This window comes from Penicillium arizonense (assembly GCF_001773325.1).
Source record: "Penicillium arizonense strain CBS 141311 chromosome Unknown PENARI_contig007, whole genome shotgun sequence".
In the NCBI taxonomy this organism is placed as follows: Eukaryota; Fungi; Ascomycota; class Eurotiomycetes; order Eurotiales; family Aspergillaceae; genus Penicillium; species Penicillium arizonense.
In genome coordinates this window covers 1,364,181-1,381,006 of record NW_019173284.1, presented here as the reverse complement: position 1 = coordinate 1,381,006, position 16,826 = coordinate 1,364,181, and the positions used below count along the sequence as shown (strand labels likewise).

General features: G+C 52.5%; 5 protein-coding genes across 5 annotated transcripts; 1 reads left to right on the top strand and 4 right to left on the bottom strand.

Moving 5' to 3' along the window:
• Positions 1-277: 277 nt before the first annotated feature.
• PENARI_c007G06460 (putative importin beta-4 subunit) lies at positions 278-3,818 on the bottom strand (the record flags this gene model as incomplete). Its single annotated transcript, XM_022630983.1, has 3 exons — positions 278-1,193; positions 1,404-3,714; positions 3,773-3,818. The coding sequence occupies 3 exons, from the start codon at positions 3,816-3,818 to the stop codon at positions 278-280; spliced, it is 3,273 nt and encodes a 1,090-aa protein (XP_022489290.1).
• Positions 3,819-4,484: 666 nt separating this feature from the next.
• On the bottom strand, positions 4,485-8,440 carry ncr1 (sphingolipid transporter NCR1; the record flags this gene model as incomplete). Its single annotated transcript, XM_022630802.1, has 4 exons — positions 4,485-4,588; positions 4,638-8,088; positions 8,168-8,207; positions 8,334-8,440. The coding sequence occupies 4 exons, from the start codon at positions 8,438-8,440 to the stop codon at positions 4,485-4,487; spliced, it is 3,702 nt and encodes a 1,233-aa protein (XP_022489022.1).
• Positions 8,441-9,188: 748 nt separating this feature from the next.
• On the bottom strand, positions 9,189-10,120 carry PENARI_c007G04433 (tudor domain-containing protein; the record flags this gene model as incomplete). The annotated part of the gene is made up of 3 exons (XM_022630889.1): positions 9,189-9,277; positions 9,326-10,019; positions 10,070-10,120. 3 exons carry the CDS (start codon positions 10,118-10,120, stop codon positions 9,189-9,191), a joined length of 834 nt encoding a protein of 277 aa, XP_022489113.1.
• Positions 10,121-11,390: 1,270 nt separating this feature from the next.
• yap1 (putative bZIP transcription factor AP-1/Yap1) lies at positions 11,391-13,281 on the top strand (the record flags this gene model as incomplete). The annotated part of the gene is made up of 3 exons (XM_022630969.1): positions 11,391-11,843; positions 11,900-13,077; positions 13,131-13,281. The coding sequence occupies 3 exons, from the start codon at positions 11,391-11,393 to the stop codon at positions 13,279-13,281; spliced, it is 1,782 nt and encodes a 593-aa protein (XP_022489282.1).
• Positions 13,282-14,354: 1,073 nt separating this feature from the next.
• Positions 14,355-16,738, bottom strand: PENARI_c007G05785 (uncharacterized protein; the record flags this gene model as incomplete). Its single annotated transcript, XM_022630950.1, has 4 exons — positions 14,355-16,167; positions 16,291-16,402; positions 16,473-16,623; positions 16,730-16,738. The coding sequence occupies 4 exons, from the start codon at positions 16,736-16,738 to the stop codon at positions 14,355-14,357; spliced, it is 2,085 nt and encodes a 694-aa protein (XP_022489079.1).
• Positions 16,739-16,826: the final 88 nt, after the last annotated feature.

The following is a 16,826-nucleotide window of genomic DNA, read 5'->3' as shown; positions in this document are numbered from 1 at the left end:
GCCAGCCACACACGTCACAGGGTCTACCTCATGAAGCCTGGGGAGACAATGAAGGTTGTACGAGGTTACAGGGAAAGTTGGACGGTTACGAAATTCGAAGTGTAGAATCAAAGCATGCAGTCATTGACAGTATGTACAGCAGCAACTTTTGAGGTGTTCATCAATCATCGCCACAGTGACCGGGGTATCGTCTAGTCATCTTGGGCTTCCAAGCCATATCCGTCTATCCATTATATATCCTTTTTGTTCATCAATCCATAACAGAAGCAGGCAGCCTTTACAGCTGCTCCACCCAGGGGGCGGCACCAGCCTGCATCTGGTTGAGCCACTTGACAAGCTCAATGAGCTCGGCGCGACGCTCATCCTCGAGCTGGTCCTCGTCACCAGTCAGGACAGCCTGGAAGACGGGGAGCAGGTTGGGGGTGAGTTCACGGATGGTGGCATCCTCCCACTTGTACATCTGGCAGATCATGCGGTAGAGGGGCTCGTTTTCCTCGAAGTCGTTCTTCAGGGGAAGAATGTTGACGAGAGCAGGGAGAACCTCCTTGGTGGGCACGCTGTCACGGTGGCGAAGGATCATGCGGCTGACACAGCCAGTGGCGTTGTCCTGCAGACGGGAAACATCCATCTCGAGGCAGCCACCGAGACGGCTGAGGATGGTGGGGAACTCCTTGGTGATCTCGGCATCCGCGTTGGAGTGCTGGACGAGACGACCAACGGCGTAAGCAGCGTTGGACTTGGTCTGAGGATCCTCGTCGGCCAGACGGTGAAGCAGCAGCTTCAGGAATGTACCAGTGAAAGGAGTCACGGCGGCCCCCATGCCGTTGATGCACTCAGCGAGAACACCGACAGCGGTGGCACGCTCGAGGGACTCGGTACTACCAGCGTAGCGGAGAATAGTCTTCTCGAATACCTTCCAGAGCTCAGCGAAGCTCTGACCCATGGCGGCGGCCATGCCGGAAACAACATCCAGGGCCGTGTCGACGACAACCCAGTCGAACTCGGAGGTTTCTTCGCCAGCCTCAAGGGTCTCCTCTTCGGGACCGAACTCAAGCTGGCAAGGGTGCTGCTTGGTGATGATGTCGGTCACCATCTGGATCACGTTGTGAAGCATGGTCTCATTGGCAATGAGGGCGGGACCGCAGAAGCGGAGATTCTCAGCCATGTTGCGGTTGATATCTGCGACAGTAGCACTAGTATTCACCATTAGCAATCAATTCTCGACAAATCGATGAGTGAATAAAAAGGTAGTAGGAATGTTTCTCAGACTGTAGACTTCGCCGTTTACATCAATCGCGACTTTTGCGCGTCAAAGTGAGCTGGGTTAAGCGGAAAAAGTTCATCATAGAAACGTGACGTGCAAAGGGAATAACGAAAGAAACAGGGTAATGTATAAAACGTACCGGTCGTCCTCTTCGGTCCACATCTTGACGGTGGCAGTCATGAGGATCTCGCCGAACTTCTGGACCTCCTTGGCAGGCTGGACCTGAAGGGGCAAGCCAGGCTGCCACTTGGGCATCTGGCCAGTCTCCTCGGCGATGGTGAAGAGCATAGCGTAAGAGCGGTGCAGAGTGCTGATGGTGCTCTTGCGGACACCCTCGTAAGGGTGCTCAGCAAGTGGCATGACAGTCTCGATGGTCTTCTCAAAGTAAGGCAGGAAGGAGCTACGAGTGTGGGTGACAAGGTCACCGATGACCTCAACAGCGATCTCTTTCTCGAGGGACATGGGTGTAGTGGCGGTAATATCATCCCAGTCATCCTCGTCCTCAAGATCGACATCCTCGATCTCACCATCATCCTCGTCATCAGCGCTTGCAACCTTGACCTTGCGGCCGTTGAAGGTGACTTCCTGGCCAACGAGATCCTTGGCGGAAGTGCCGAGGTCGACATCAAGGTCGTCCTCATCCTGCTCAATGCAGTCGAACAGACCCTTCACGACACCCTCAAGGAAAGGAGAGAAGTGCTCGCCGTAGACCTTAGCCATAGCACCCCAGAAGATGTAGGTGCTTTCCTTGAGACGGGAGTGACCAAGGTGCAGAGCCTCCTCAGTAGCGCGCATGAGAGGCTCAACGTAGGGCTGGTAGCGCTCGGGGCCAGCAGCGGCGGCCATCTCACCCATAGAGTCGGTGACACTGGCACGGAGGTCGAGCTCGTCCTCGCTGTCCTTGACGGCAGCGAACTCCTGGAGAAGGTGCATGGACTCGTCGAAGAAGGAGAGGAAGGAGTCACCGGCAGAGGAGGCCAGCGATCCAAGAGCACCGGCAGCAAGGGCCTTGATCTTGAAGTCGGGAGCCTTAAAGAGCTTGTGGAGGATAGGAACAAGCTCGGACTGGTAGGGAGCAACGTCCTTCTCATCAAGACCGTCAACGACGGCATCAATAGCGCTGATACCAGCTTTGATGATGTCGACAGTGGGACCTTCCTCCTCACCGTTGTACTCCTGCATGGCGCTGGCCAGGTTCTGGAAGAGCAGGGGCATGAGGCGAGCGTGCTCGGCGCTGAGGTCCTCAACGAGATCCTCGGCAAGGCGAGCGACAGCGTGCAGGGAGGCCTGACGGACCTTGGGCTCCTGATCGGCAAGAAGTTGGAGAACCATGGGGAAGATCTCTTTCATCTGGGTGCTGATGAAGTCAGGGGCACCCTCTACGCACATGCCAAGGGCCATGATACCGGCGCGACGGTAGTCAGGGTTGGAGTTGTTGAAGTATTGGCCAAGGGCCTGGAGCAGGGGAACAACGACCTGGCTGGGAGGCAAGCTCTGGGAGAGCATGTCGAGCAGGCCAAGGGCGGAGCGCGCAGGGGTAATATCATCATCACCAAGGGCGGTGTCACCGAGCTCCGTAACGATCTGAAGAGCAGTACGGGTGAGCTCCTCACCGATACGCATACCCTGAACCTTGAGCTTGCGGTATTGGATAGTGGTCATCAGGAAGCTGATGGCCTGGGTGCGGACATCCTCATCAACCTCGGTGTTGGCAGAGATCTGGTTCATGAACATGACCAGGTCCTTGAGGTGTACAGTAAGCAGGGCAGGGTCGCAGCCAAGCAGAGTCTGGAAGACCTCGAAAGTCTGCATGACGTGACCGTCCTCTTGCTGATCAATGGAGTCCTTGAGGATGGCAACCATGGCGGGGACCATATCCTGGAAGGCCTTGACGGGAGCCTCATCCTCCTCGGAGTCAAGGTGCATAGCAAGCTTGCTCAGGGAGAGCATGGTGTTGATGCGGACCTCAGCACTCTCGGGGTCGCGGATGGTCTTGTTGAAAAGGCTGAAAAGGTCGGAGAACTTCTCCTCGAAGCCCTCACCAATGGTATCCAGGATGGTGAAGAGAATGTAGATAGCCACGGCACGCTCGGCTTGGTTGCCACTGTTGCCAGCCTGCAGCAGGATGTTGGGCAGGTCAGCCCACTCGCCGTCGTTCAAGTCAATCTTCGCAACAGCGGAGATAATCTGAGCGATGGAGTGCTGGACGAGAGAAGAGCTCTCGCCCATGGTAGAACGAAGCAGCTGCTCACGGATCTGGGGCTTCTGGTCAGCAGAAACCTTCACCCAGTGCTTGGCAACGAGCGAACGCGACTCGACAGCAGCGAGCTGACGCAGGTTCTGGTCCTCATGGCTGGTGGCGATCTGAATAAGGAAAACAAGGGCCTCGGGCTTGTTGTAGTACTCCTTTTGCAAGATTCCGGTGGCCTCCTTGACGTTACCCTGGGTGGCTGTATGCGAGGGTTAGCGAAAATGTCCTTAGCTGCAGGGGGTCAAGGTATGACTTACGGTTCAGGATGACCTGCAATTGCTGCAGGAATCGTTGTTGATCCATGATGGATAGATATGAAATTTTTTCGGACCAACGGTCAGTTGTCCCAGGCCTTTACAAGCTCAGGCCAGTCGTAAAATTGAGCAGTTTGTCTTAGACAAACAACTCAAAGGGGGTATCACAAAGCAATATGGACAGAAAAAGAAAAGAAAGATGGGAGGAAGGAAAAAAAGGAGAGTAGTGGGGGAGAGAAGAAAACAGAAACGGAGCGGAAGAAAAAAAAAAGTTAGGGGAGTGGGTTGTCGCCCAATGGGGCTTAGTGCGGGAACAACAGTCAACACGCGATTTTGGCAAATTGAGATGACGTTGTGAATCGGCTGTTATGAAGGGATTGTAAGGGATAATATGTGAATATGTTAAGGGATATTAAAGGAACTAGTTCAATTCAAATGGCTATAGCTCCTGTATCCGAAATTGTCACAATCTCATGTATGAAGATTCCATCAGCTGCAATATTGAACAAAATACAGATCTAGAACCTCAAAATTTCTCCTAGTATCTGACCAAAACTCCATTTCACTCCTTAGCATGTTTGCATATGTGGCCCAAAAGTTTGCGCGACAAGAAAATTCTCAGTGCGCGTCGCGTACCGTGTACTCCATCGGGCATATATCCGGACGTTTCAGGAGACCCACACACTAATGCAGCGTCAAACCAAAGAGCCATCGCTTAATATTCTTCGGAGTCATAGCCGTCATCGACCAGCAATGAGCGGTAGCCGCGTGAAGCGAGATTGGCCTCTAGGCCACCGTCAGATGCAGGGTCAAAGTAACCTATATAATTGTTAGCAAGTCAACAAATTGAGGGCGGAGGAAAACGTACCACCGCCGCCAAAGTAGCTCAAAGCAACCGGCAAGAAGATGAGGGCATGGGTAGCAGCGAAAACAACCAGGGCCAGCCACACACGGAAGTAGTAAATCTCGAAAATCTTGCTCCGAGTAAAGGCTAAAACGCAAACACCCAAGAGCTTGGTGATGGTGATACCGCTGAAGACGCTTCCACCAACGTTAACCAATGCCGACCATGCTCGAGCATCCTTGCCGCGGAATTTGGTGGGCACTTTCTCCATAATGGGTCGAGCAGGGAACATGAATGCTCGAGCAATGTGAGCACAGAATTCAACGCCAATGCCTACGCAAATGACCAGGTTGACAAGAGACACGGCGTTCAAGGACACGCCCGCAATAGCCATCGTGCCAATGATATCGACCACTGTCATGACCACCGTGGTAGTAACGACAGCACCGGTGGCAATTGAACCCAGTAACACAGAGGTCAAAACAAAGATAATGGCAACGGCCGATCCCAAGAGTGTACCGGTGAGTCGAACAATGGAAACATATTGGTCGAAGAAGATATAAAACTTGGAGTAAGGGAAGACATCGATATCGTGCTCTTGCGAAATACCATCTGCAATCCGGCGAGCTGCAATGTACGCCTGAATAAACGCGTCCTGGCTCCGGAGCGGTGTATGACTGGTACGGAAATGACTTGCATCAATCGTGTCGTGCTTGTCATTAATGACCAAAGCGTTGCTGTAGGGGGCCTTACCACCCAGAGGACAAGAAGCGTCGGTAGGAGCATCAATCCATTTTTTAGCATAATGGATAAATTCGGACCCTTCCGGCATTCCATACAGAGAAATGTTCCATGGGGGAATCCGATCCTCGAAGCAAAGTTTGCCATCCTCTTTACAGCAGTCTTGCTGGGGATTCAACCAGTAGAAAAAATCATCAATCCAGCTGGCGGCAGAGCCTGCAAGATAGGACACGTCTGGACGCTTCGACTCTTGCTCGAGAATGAAAGGTAGGGAATATTCTTCGCAGGTAGTGAAGCGCCCACAGAGTTGTTGCTGGTGATTCCGCTGCGTGACATTCACGTTCCGGGTCACAAAGTAGACAGGAGGCCCGACGCCAAAATAATCATCTAGATCATTGAAGTACGAGATCAGGTACGAGTCACTAGGAAGTGCAATCCGCTGATCTAACCCGAGAGCAACCTTCGGAATGAGGGCCAGGCCAGCGGTCAAAAGGCCCAAGAAGAAAATGATAACACCAGCTTTCACCCGGCGATCCAGAATAAAAGGGGCATAAATACGGCGAATGAAGGTCTGCAGACTACTCTCCCCTTCTTGGTCATCGTAATCGTTGGGGAAACCGAACGAGCTTGCCTTTCGAACAGTGAGGCAAGGCAGACAGTCTGCACGAAGACTCTGGACGCGTCTCTGGTTCAGAGCCAATACGGAGGCGAACATCGTGACCTGCAGGATGGCGTTGATAAAGACAGCTCCCGCAGCATATGCCGCAAAGTTCTTGACCGCAGGCATACCGACGAAAGTACCTAGGGCAAAGGCCACAGTTTCGGTCAAGGCAGACAGGAAAATGCTGGGGCCGATCCGACTAACTGCTCGGGCTACTCGTTCATCAATCTCTTCATCGGGGTGACTGAGATTGACTCGCTCAAACTCGTGAACAATCAAAAAAATGTTATCCACGCCAACTGCCAGGACCAAGAATGGAATGACTTCGGCGATGATCAAGGTCACCTTGACTCCGGCCGCGGAGAACAGACCGACTGATGCAGACACCGACATCAAAACAATGACAATTCCCGCAATACCCAGTGTGAACTTTGATTGAACAAGAGCATTGGCCGGGTTCGTTAACAAAGACCGCCAAGTAACCGTAGCCGATCCTAAGGCGATCGAGGCGTAAAAGAACATGATCAGATAGCTGATGACGACGATTTTCGCATCGGTGTTGGTAGACTTGTTGAGTTCTTGCTCCAAGCTGACCTCGGAATTGAAGGAGACGCGAAGGCCTCGCTCTGCAGCTTCTTCTTGGACCACCCCCAAGATACCCTGGAAAGTATTCTCCCAGTCAATGGCCCTTGCTTCGCCATCTGTTCCTTGGGCATAGTTGTTCACCACCCAGGTGGTAATTAGAGCCTTTGAGTCTAAAAAGTTTCCTGTCTCTTCATATCCCCCAAGAATCATTTCTGGCTTGAGAGGCTGCGAGAAGTCAGGGAGACAGCTAGGGTCTCCAGGTGATTCAGTGCAGTGAGTCAAGCGGTCCATCCAGGTATCCGGGTCAAGGTTCCCAGCTGAGCCACCGAAATACCCAGTGACAGACTGCACAACACAGGCTTCACCGGTAGGCTTGAAGCAGATGTCGTCGAGGTTGAGAGCCAGGTTCACGGAGATCATGCGCCGCACACGGGACTCCACATCGAACCACCAGTTGAGGGTATCATAATCCAGAAGCGGTCTAGAATCGTTCGCTGGGCGGTCGTTCACCAAGAATGCTTGTTCAGCTCGGTAGAATGGACCAAAGTTCTGATCGAAGAAATCTTTCTCTTGGGCGGCTGCCGACGATGGACTTACCCACAAGCGAACAGGATCTGTCTCAACTGTGAAGCGCAGCCAGCCCAGGCTCAGTAGCACCACGACGATCACGCTGGAAGATGTTGTGATTGCCGGGAATCGAGCGCAAGCACCACCGATGCGATGGAATAAGGCGGATAGTAAAGAGTTAAGTTTGTACACCCCTTGTGGTTGTTCGATATACCCCCCATGGCGGACGACTTCCCCTTCATCCTCGTCATCGCTGGGCGTAGGGTCTTGCAGCAGGCGCACTCGCTCTGGTTTGCGGAACCGGCGTTCCTTGTAGGTCACATAGCTGGCCAGGGCCATCACGAAGAGTAGGAATGTGGAATATACCAAGATGACGGCAAAAGAGAGACACGGGAGGAGGCCCACGTGGCACGCATTGTGAGTAGACACGGCAGGTAACTCAGGGCATACATCTGGGCAGTCGACACAGGAACAGCGGAAAGCTTTGTCCGGGCCGTTGCAAGCCTTTGGTTTAATCGATAGAGCCTCCATGCCTTCTGAGTCTAAGCCAGTAGGCTCTGTATGGTAGTTGATCTGGAATGGACTTCCAAGGAATTTCTTGTCCCCCAAAAACTTCATAAAGCCTGCATAATCTTTTGCACCTCCTCCGATAAAATCGATGGCTTTGCCGCCGGATGCACCGTTTTTGACGCTTTTGCAGCTGTCATAGAAGCCGCTTTGGTACTCCTCGGACCAGATATTATCCAGCTCAGTCACCAATCTCTTGTCGCCTTTCTCTTCGGTTTTTGTCACATTGACAAAGAGTGACTGGTCGGGCGAGCAAGTGAAGGTACAGAAGATGTTGAAGAAGTTATCTCGGCAGGCCGGACAGGACGCGATAATCCCTTCGGCTAGTTTGAGGTTTTTCGCGAGTGCGTCAACCTATTGACATGTTAGCATCACAGGCATGTGATGATGAATGCAGTTTGGCGTAGGGGGGCAGAAACTGGGGTTATCATACCTGCTCATCCTTACAACAGACTGGACCCTCGCTCCATTTGCTGCCACATAAATTTACTAGCTTCTCGCGCACGGAGTTCTCCGGTTGCTTTGCCAGGTTATTATCAGGACATGGCAGCTCCCCTCCAAATATAGACTGTTTCCCACAATGTCCACGAATCGCACACCGGCCCTTTTCATGGATTTTCGTCTCACCCTGCGCAGCCACGACGATGGGCTGGAGCGCAAGAGAGCCCAGCCCAACGATCGCAGCAAGAGCCTCGGGCCACCGCATCTTGCGGTAAAGACCAGTGGTCGGTAGCTATATCGAAGATATCTGGCAAGGTGATGCTGTCAACAGCGATGACCGGCCATGCGCCAGTCGTACGGGGAGGAATGGAAGCTACGTCAGCTCGGAAAAGGTAATAAGAAACTCAATGATGTTCAAGAGGTTCAAGGATCAATAACTAAGGAGAATGAAGGATGAAAGACCGTGGAAGTCTTCAATGACAAGGGAGGAAACAAGTGACGTGAAGGCGGAGACTACCCGTGAACATCCCCCGCACGGTCACGCAAACAAGGAAGCTAACGTCAGGCACAACAAGCTTGCCTGAGTACATGTGTGGCGATGATTTGGTAATTTATTCAACTGTCTTGGCATTGTAAATCGGACCGGATAAACTGTTGATTATAACTGTTTTGTACTAAGAGACAGTTGGTAATATATATATATATCTTCTTGGAACTACCTTGTCTTTCACTTCAGCTTTACTGGGACACGGTGGGACGCTTCTCAAATGCTCATGATTCATTCCACTAATAAAATACAAAGAATTGACCGACTCCGAGCTGAACCGCATTCTATGAGCAGGAACTCCTAGTCTCAAAATAGAGACAAATATGACATCTGCACCGCCAGTGTTTCAGTTAGCGATGAGAACAGATGCAAGAGCTGAAGGAGGTATCATCAAAATAAAAATGAAAAAAAGACATAGCCGTATGCCCAGGGGGAATCATCACAATGAGGTCTGGCAACATAAAGCTTAGTAGCCCTCATCCTCGGCCTGTTGATAGGTGTGGCGGGTTCGGGTGGGATCTTTGCGCATCTGCTGACCAGAACCTGTGAACCCGACTGACAAAAGTTAGTAACGTGATACTCGAAGTAGAAAAGAGTACATACCTCGTGCGTTGACACCATCACCAGTGCGGAACATGCTGTCTTTCTTGCCAAACTTGCCCCTGCCCTTGGTCTTGGCAGCAAAATCTTTCCACTTGTTCTTGCCCTCCTCAAGCTCACGATTAGCCTTGACCTTGCGGGGTGCCTTGGCGGGACGAGCCGAACCATCGCCTTTGGCCTGGTCGTTACGAGCCCGGGTCGCCAGCGTAGGATTGATATCTGCTGCAGCGGAAATCACACCGGGGGGTGGGGCGGGCGAAGATGCCGAACTGCTTGAGGTTCCATCAGCCTTGCGCTTGCGAGAGTCAGTGCCAGAGATGGGTCGGATGTCCTTGGCTGTCAAGTTTTCCACGTTTGCATATGACTTGAATGAAACCAGGTAGACCGGGTTGGCCGAGGATCCGGTGATAGAGGTGATTTTGGCCGGGTAGAACGAGTTGTCGCCAGAGACCCAACGGGCCAGGACGTTGTCGTTGACTGAGAAATTCATGGGAGCAGGAGGGGCTTCCTCTGTCGCAATGGGTTTCCGGGCGGCATTATCTTTGTGTCGAGTGTCCTTGGGAGGAGCAGGGTTGGTCGGCTTGAGTTCGGCGATGGAAGTTTCCGTGAGGAGTATGAGTTCTTCGAGTTCAGTTTGGAGAGCCTGGAGTTCCGTGTTGTCGGGGTCTACCTGCAAACTCGATACAACGGTTTCAAGCTGATCATGTGTTAGTCCACATTCGCGCGCGAGGATAGTGTCTGGCTGACCTGAAGCTTAAATTCCTTCACCTCTGCCTCCAAGGCAGCGACATCGGCCATGATGGAAGATGGAATCTGAAGATACAACGATTTGGAGAATGGAGATAGAAGCGGAGGCAATGCGGAGATAATTCATGATCAAATTCGTGACTTCGCAATCACGTGATTATTCACCGCCTTCCTATGTCACCACCAACGTAACATAATAATGCCTTACATAGATGGATGGCCATGTCCAGGTAAGTATCTATCTAGCTCTAGAGGTAAGGACAATTCATGTAGGAGAAACATCGTTGGAGATACAATTGAACAACCCCTCAAATCAAGCCTGGTGTACGTATTCCGTACACCAACATGTATACAGTGAGTTCCCTGGTGGATATAGGTAAGAACCCTGGGGTTGTGATAAGCATAATCTCCTTTAACCCACTTTCGACACGCAAGAACCGCATTGGATATGCATCTTAGTCTGCTGATTCTTGTTTTTGTTGGGGTTTACAAACGGAGTAGGGATAGACATCTTAGGGTCTAAACGTCATAGACTGGAACGAGAACGAAGACGAAGGTACCTGGGAATGCCTATCATGACATTGGGAGGTCTGGCCTGATCATGATCGGATCGGATCCGACACTGGATCCCCGAGAGTCGGAGAATTCCATGGATGAGTCAGGTGTACGAAGTAGAAGCTTGAAGAAACTCCACCTTGGCCAGTGAGAGAAAAGAAACGAAAAGAAGTTTTGGCGCTGATTTCAAAGCATGGCAGATCGGTCCGAAGGGGCGACCCCGATGAACCAATCGGAGGGCTATATGTCTCACCGCCCGTGCGATCGCCTCTCCCCCCTCTATCTCATTCATCATTTCGCTCATACTGCAGTACTACCAACGCCCATCCCTCTCCCCTCTGACATTTGTTTCAGGCATCAGCCTCGTTCCAATCTTGAGCCACATTTGCCGCAATCTGCCTAGCGGGGATTTTCTTCGCCTCAGGCCCCTCAGCCTCTCCGATCCTTTCTTCCTTTTCCCCCTCCCCCATATTGCCCCATCCATCTCGTTTCTTGATTTGCGATCTGATATCAGTTATCTGGTATTGATATCTGATCTTGCCTCTGACTTCGCCTCTGATCTTGCATCTGATCAGAGCTGTTCAAGTCCAAGCTGTCAGGCTGTGAGACTCGAAGTCTGAATCATCGACCTCGCCCTCACGACTTCGATATCGTTACGGGCGGGAGGCCCGGTCTGCTACTTCTGTATTGAAATTTATTGATCCTCCATTGACATCTTCTGTCCCACCGCCTTTTCCCCGTACCATCTTGCCTTAAATCTGTCACAATGGGCGATTACGATCAACGATACCAGCGAGGTCTTTACCTGTCCCCAAATCAGCAAGACCTCCTGCTTGCCGCTCTTTCCTCCAACAACCCGGACCACAAGCATCAGAACGGGACTTCCCGGATCAAGACTAGCCAGAGCCCGGACCAAAATTCGTCCGGCCAGAGCGCCCCTCCGTCGGGCGGCTACGAAAACACCCCCCATGTAAATGCCTATGGTTTCGGAGATGACGAAAGCCCCTTCCTTGACTTTACTCCCGACGTCGATTTCGACTTCCCCGGCTCGGCTGATCTCATCGGCGACTTGCCAGGATCGGCCGACTATGAACTGGGCGAGAAGCGCAAGTCCCTCGACGGAAAGTCGGATCTCGAAGGCGAAGAGACTGGAAAGAAGCGCAGAGAGAGCGAGGCGAAGAAGCCTGGCAGGAAGCCATTGACCTCGGAGCCCACTACGGTATGACTCTCGAAAACTCTTGGAGGGTGAAATTCTGGGGCTAACCCATTGAGCAGAAGCGCAAGGCACAGAACCGTGCCGCCCAGCGAGCTTTCCGCGAACGAAAGGAGAAGCACCTGAAGGATTTGGAAGACACAGTGGAAAAGCTACAAAAGAACTCGGACACGGCGAACCAGGAGAATGGCTTGTTGCGTGCCCAGGTTGAGCGTTTGCAAGTCGAGCTCCGTGAGTACCGGAAGCGCTTGTCTTGGATGGCTTCAGGGACAGGTAACGGCATCTCAGCTATGAGCTCAAACTCAATCCCGAATGCTCCGTCCAAAGGCTCGTATGGCCTTCAAAATAACGAGTTCCTGTTCGATTTCCCCAAGTTTGGTGATTTGCCGGGCGGTCATCTCTTCAACGGACAGGCCAAAGATCAATCCAAGTCCAATCAAAAGGCCAATGACAACAACAACCGCGCACCCGGTGTCTTGGGTCGCGACAGTCTGAATGGTGCTTCGCGACCTAACGGTGCTGGCTATGCCTCGTCAAACAGCGCAATGTCGGATGGAACCTCCAACAGAACGCCCCTCAGTGCTACTTCTGCTAAAACTTCTTACTCTGGGTTGAAGTCCTCAGCACCGACACACGACAACACCAACTCGGATTCTCCTTCATCTTCCTCCGATTCGCACCAAAGCCAGCTGCTCTCGTCTAACGGCACATCTCCTGAGCCAAGCTTGAACTCTCCCCCAGATGGCAAGCAGCACGAATTGGGACCAGGTGACACCTGCGGAGGGCACCTTACCATCGATGGTGAGAAATCTTTCTGCGCGCAATTAGGCATGGCCTGCGGCAACATCAATAACCCCATCCCAGCATTGCGGGATAGCAAGGGCAAGTCCCACAGTTTCTCAAGTAGTCTGCCTCCAGCTGAGGCCACAGTCCCAGCTGATGATACACAAGATCTTGGAATTGACTGGCTGGCTCATCAAAATGGCGGCCAGTTCGACCCGGTGCTCTTTGGTGACTGGCGAGAGCCTCAGGACGCTGTGCTCTCTCAAGACTTTGGCTCATTCTTCAATGATGCCTTCCCTCTGCCAGACCTGGGCAGTCCGTCTCACAACCTCAGTGAAGTCGCCACTGACTCGGCACCTAAGAAGAGTTTGATCAGCCAGATTGACAGCAGGCAAGAGGAGGATGAAGTTGTTCCAGGAGAAGACCAGTCGCAGATGTTGTCGTGCACAAAGATTTGGTTTGTTCCCCCTGCAAGATTTCCTATCTGTCAGCTACTGACTCGTTATCTAGGGATCGTCTCCAATCCATGGAAAGATTCCGCAACGGCGAGATCGACGTCGACAACCTCTGTTCCGAGCTCCGCACCAAGGCACGCTGCTCTGAGGGCGGTGTGGTCGTGAACCAGAATGACGTTGACGACATCATGGGCCGAGCCAAATAGCTTGACCACATCTACGGTCATCGCTAGACCCTTAATTCACGATTCACGGCAAACACCTCACTGATACTCGCGCTCTTGTTTCAACGCATACCCAACATCGATCAAACATGGAACCCACACGGCATTACGAACACAGCAGGATAAAAGGAGGAACAAACTGGACAGGCCAGGAATTCCAACATTTGGATATTCGGTCTTGGACTTTGATTTATTTGAACGCCTATGGCAAACCACTATCCTTCCCAATGGAACACAAATTCCTATCCTCTTACATCGTTATCACTTTTTGCTATATGCACCATTTTCCCCGTTTCAGTAATTTGTTATTTGGACTTCCATCTTGTTCTTGAGATCGGCGAATGGAGACTCGGTTCGACACGCAGGTGGCCATCTTCTTGAGTTATTTACATACGGGATGGCGCTTCCATTTCCTATTGTACGGAGGGACTGCGGATACGGCGAACTTGATTTTAAGGCCGGGACTTGCACTCATTTAAGAGTCTGTACTTTTTTTGTAAACAATCAATTCCCTTTATTGGATTTTGGCAACTATTTCCTGACATCTAGTCCAGTTAGATTGAGGATACAACTGAAATACATGGACTAGACTTGGAGTAGATGATCTACTGTGTTCAAGAACATAGAGCGAAGCTGCTAGGGTATCGATGTGTCTCCACGGAAATAGAACTAAAGTACAAAAAGAAAGGTGGCATGGTGTATTCTTTTTTTTCATGGCTTTTTTTTCTCATTTTGCTTTCTCTTCCTGCGTTTTTTCCACTCGTTCCGCGAATGCTCTTTCCGCAGACTCCACCACTTCACCATTCAGTCATTCCCTGAGTCCACCAGGCTAGGAGCCATCCAAGATAACCGTCTTAGATAGGCCCCGAAGAATGATCAAGTAAAGCACGTCAGGCTCAGGAAAAAAAGGGGGAACTGCAAATATGACGGGATAAAAAGAACCACAAGTATTAGAATATTGGGTTAACATCAAGGGGCGTGCGAAGACTAGGGCAATCGAGCGAATCTCGACGCCCAAGAGAAATATCAAAACGAGAGAGTCCAGGTGTCACCGCTTAGGCGTCAGTGGACTGGGCCGGCTTATCACCGGAGGGAGTAGAGGAAGCGGGAGAGTCGTTTGAGCCCGCGCCGCTCTTGAAGCCTCCACGAGCACCTCCCCGGCCGCCACGGCCACGCTCACCACCTCGGCCGCGGCCCCGTCCACCGAAGCCACCACGGCGAGCTCCCTCGCTGTCACTGGCGCTCTGGTATCCACGCTGGCCTGCGCTAGCTCCACCCCGAGTGCTGGCTTGCCAGGTGCCGGCGCCGCCCTGGGCACGGTTGTTGCCGCGGTCCTCGAAGTACTTGAAGTTGGGCTTGCGGGGTTGGCCTGGAGCAACATTGATAACCTTCTTGTGTTCGACGGGAAGATGGTCAAGCATGGCCTTGGCCTCCTCGATAGCCGAGAAGGTAACAATGTGGTTGAACTTGCCGTACTTCTCCACCTTGACGACCTTGGACTTGTCCTCTTCAGGGATCAAATCACGAACGGCCTGCTCATTCTCGACGTTGGACACAAAGAGGATGTTGCTGGGCTTCTTCTCACGGGGACCAGGAGAGTCACTGGGCTTTTCGGTGGGGTTGTTTCCGTTGGTGGTTGACTCCGCCGCCTTCTCCTCGCCGGCTGGCTGAGCAGAGGTAGTGGTAGGGGGCTGGGGACTAGCGGACTTGGGGATAACGGGAATGGGGGAAGCGCGAGCCTGTCCCTTTTGGCCCTGAGGAATGGGAGGACGAGCAGGGGGAGCCTGGCCAAACTGAGGAGCTACAACGGGGGTGCGAGCAGCACCAGTAGGGGCAGGAGAGGCAGTGGTGGCAGGAAGACCGCTGGAGACAGGTTGAGGAGCACCGCCGGCCTGGGGCTTGCCACTGCGGTGGGCAAAGTTGAAACCCTGAGCCCGCATCTCTGTAGCAATGCGTCCGCCCTCAATCTCGAGGACCAGGTAACCGAATGCAGCATCTGCCAAGTTGAAGTTCCACATGTTCTTGAAGGCACTCTCGTCGACCTGACCAGCAGCGTTGCCGGCGGCAACAGGGCCACCGAAGGGGTTGCCGCCGTTGGCGATGGAGGGCATCTTGGCAACCACATCTAGGGCGTTCTCTAGAAGAGTCTTTTGGCCATCGTTAGAAGAGATAGCAGACTCAACCTCACTGCGAACAGTCTCCCAAACATCAGTGAACGAAGCCTTGGAGGCAGCGAGCTTGCCACGGTAGTGATCGAGAGATGGGTTGACGGAGAACTCGTTGTAGGAGGAGCCGTAGCGGAAGTGGAGACCGGCCGAGATCGAGAAATCGGCCTTCAGGGTGACAGAGAGTTGGTTGAGCATACCCTCACGGGCGGGGGAGGCGTGAGTGACGAAAACACGCGTCTCCGAAGGATCGTAAACCCGGTTCGCTGTGTCGATAAGCTCGCCCATCTGCAGTAGCGTTGTCCACATGGTTCCCTGTCCACCTGCGATAGTCGTCTTTCCTTCACCGTTGTCGAACAGCTTGTGCATAACCACGGCACCGCCCAGACCCAGCAAGCGAAGCTTCACTCCACCGATATCGAGCAAGCGGGAGTTGGCTTCATCAATAATATGCAGCTTATCCACTTTGTACTCGCCGGAGCGGAATTTCTCCAGCACGCGCACATCTTCGCAAGCACCCCAAACTGTGTATACCGGCACGTCGAGGGTGATTCGCTTGTCAAGAAGCATAGAAAGCTCGGAGAGGGGTAGCTGATCAGCGGGGAATCGCTGCTTGATGGATTGCTGAGGGGGGACCTGTGCGATTGACCGCTTCACATTCTCGGGTAGAAGAGGAGAGTATTGTGCAACGTGCTTCAAGGTCCTGTTAGATTCCCAGGTTAGCTGATGCTCTTCGGTCTCGTTACGGTGGACGTTCGCTGCCCAGTGACGAGGTGACGTATTGGGCAGCAAGAGTCGCGCCAGACTGATTGCAAGGTAAACTTACTTATCCGCAATCCGCTCCAGTGAGGTATCATCGTAGAAACCGAAGTCACCCGTGTGGATGATGTGGTCTGCGCGAGCCTGCTTGGCCAGTTCATTCAGAGACTTCAAGTTTCCTGTTGCACGGGCCCATTAGTCCATGGTCTCATCCTTGATTTCAAAATAACACCACCAGAGGCGACCTACCTCGTACATCCGCAATACACAGAATTCGAGTGGGACCGCTTTGAATCACTCGGCCATTGTTAGGGAGAAGCGGCGTGGCACCGGGGACGGGACCGGCGGCCGCACCGTTCGCGAGAGGGTAGCCTTGAGGACCGAAGTTGTGAGGGCGGGGCTAAAAGAGAGAAGAATAACCGCGTTAGCTTTGGACTGTCGTGTCTCGCAAGTGTCGCGCATCTAGAAGCTGTTCCTAGGGGAAACGGGGTCAAGGAGCCACGTACAGAAGCCATGAGTGTCGTGTTATCAAAGGTCGAAGGTGATGGAGGATGGAGGGTATTGGCTCAAGAAGGGGGAAATGAAGAGGGAAGAAGTGGAAAT